At 46.0% G+C, this 2,102-nt stretch overlaps 1 protein-coding gene across 10 annotated transcripts in view; it reads left to right on the top strand.

Annotated features, from left to right (window-relative positions):
- Positions 1-181: 181 nt before the first annotated feature.
- BRCA1 (BRCA1 DNA repair associated) overlaps positions 182-2,102 on the top strand; it is a 61,967-nt gene continuing 60,046 nt past the window's right edge. For 9 of the 10 annotated variants that reach the window (XM_049636167.1, XM_049636165.1, XM_049636162.1 and 6 more), the window contains exons 1-2: positions 182-365; positions 1,390-1,475. In XM_049636167.1, the coding sequence (XP_049492124.1) occupies positions 1,396-1,475 (80 nt within the window). In that variant the 5' untranslated portion in view covers positions 182-365; positions 1,390-1,395. Of the gene's footprint in view, positions 417-1,389; positions 1,476-2,102 lie in introns of all 10 variants that reach the window. The other variant, XM_049636159.1, reaches the window with a different exon arrangement.

The following is a 2,102-nucleotide window of genomic DNA, read 5'->3' as shown; positions in this document are numbered from 1 at the left end:
ATTTAGACCCTAGTCCCGCAGTCTCTGTGACGTAATAAGCCGCAACTGAAAGCGTACAGATGAAGGGGCAGGGGCCTCACAGAAAAGTGGGGGGAGAATTCTTTCTCTTCCGTCTCTTTCTAATTACGTAACGCGGGGAAGAATGGATGACCAATCGGGAGCCCGGAAAGACTCTCGGCTCTTTCTGCTCCTCCCTTCCGTAACGTGTTTTGATCTCGTATTCTGAGAGGTTCTCGCTCAGCGGCCGCGGACGGTTTCCGTGGCAACAGGAAAGCGCGGGAATTACAGATAAATTGAAAGTGCGACTGTGCGGCCAGAGCTCGCTGAGGTTTTTCTGAACTGAGGACGGCCCGGGAGGTTTTTATGTAAGTGGGGCCCTGGGCCCGGGAAGCCCCGACGCTTTGCTCTGGGTAAAGGTGAGAGCTCGCGGGAAGGGATAGGGCCCAAGGGGTGCTCCGAGGGACAGGCAGGAAACAGGTATGGAGAGAGTGGGGAAGAACAAGATGGGCATTACCTGGCTGGCAGGGGCGGGCGGAGGGTGGAACCTGAGAAGCCTAAGAAGTTAAGTCTGGGGAAATTGGGGAGGGGGCGCCTTGTGGGTCCCGGGGTAGGGGAGGCACTGAGGACAAGGGAGGGAGCAGGGTGTGTCCGAGGGGGAATCCTGATGACAGGAACTGGAATGTGTCCTGAGGGGAATATATAGTGTAAAAAGACGGGCTAGGGTGTGTGAGAAGGGTATCCTGAGGAAGGAGGAAAGGGAGCAGGAATGTGTCGGAGAATAGGAGGAGGGTGGATTGTGAGGGAGGGGGAGCCCAGAAGAAAGAACTGGCTTCATACGCGTTTCTGAGAAGGGACAAGAAGAAAGTAGAGGGGCGTCAGCAGTCACGCATATATTGCTGGTATGAACGTGCCTAAAGAGGATCCTGAGATGAATGCAGACCAGTGAGAAACACTGGGGAAGGGCAGGGGTGGGGAGCGTTGGTTGGTGTTGGTTTTGTTTTTTGAGTTTGGTTTTAAACACAAGACAAAGGAGCCAGGTGATTGGAGAAATATGAGGCTACCATCACTCACTCAGTCACCCCACTGTGGCTTTCTTTTTCTTGGGGAGAGGAAAACACCAAAAGGAAGTGGTTGGCGGCTGTATGTGGGAAAAAAATAGAGAAAATAATGGTCTTTAATTATAAAAAACAATATTTTGAATCTAAAAAATAAAGCTTTTGTCATTAATTCTATGGTTGGTATGATCCTGAAGCACTCCAGTCTTAAGTTTCTCTTATTTAAAAATGACATATAATGAAACTAGTCTGTTTTTATAAATCTTTTAAAGTGACTTGTGCGTGTGTATATCCGTATATATTTAAGTTGATGCCTTAAAATTCATTGGAACAGGGAGAAATGGATTTATCTGCAGATCGTGTTGAAGAAGTACAAAGTGTCCTTAATGCTATGCAGAAAATCTTAGAGTGTCCAATCTGGTAAGTCAACAGAAGGGTTTCTTAATTTGAGATTCTTCCTTTCTTGACTATCCTATGCAAATAAGTAGAATTCACCTTACATATTAAGGAGAAGAAAATTATACTACCTATTAAAATTAAATTATAAAAGTTGCTGCTTTTCTTAACTCAAGAGCTTTGGGAATATAGGAAGTTACTCCTTTTTCTCCACTCTGCTTCTCCCCTTCCCTTTTTACTGCCTTAACACATTCAGCTCCCTATCTTTCCTAGCCCACAGACTGTCTTGATTGGTTCTACTTTGGGGTAGGGATCTGGTTTGGAGTAAGTGGCCTTTTCATCCAGGCTCTAAAAACAGCTAGATCACTTGGAATGGGCATAGTTAATAGTGGCAAAATAAAATCACCAATGATTGGTGCTTGTGAATGGGTAGGGTCTCCAGTTGGAACTGGTCCTGTATATTTAAATAAGAAGTCCACAGAGCATGCGACTCTTGATTTCCACTTTTTTTTTTTTAATGTTTATTTATTTTTGAGGGATAGAGAACATGAGCAGGGGAGGGCAGAGAGAGAGAGGTACGGAGGATCCCAAGCGGGCTCTGTGCTGACAGCAGCGAAACTGATACGGAGCTCAAACTCAGAAACTGTGAGA

Source organism: Panthera uncia, chromosome E1 (assembly GCF_023721935.1).
Source record: "Panthera uncia isolate 11264 chromosome E1, Puncia_PCG_1.0, whole genome shotgun sequence".
In the NCBI taxonomy this organism is placed as follows: Eukaryota; Metazoa; Chordata; class Mammalia; order Carnivora; family Felidae; genus Panthera; species Panthera uncia.
Note: the sequence above shows the minus strand (reverse complement) of the source record. Positions and strands in the feature narration are given on the sequence as shown.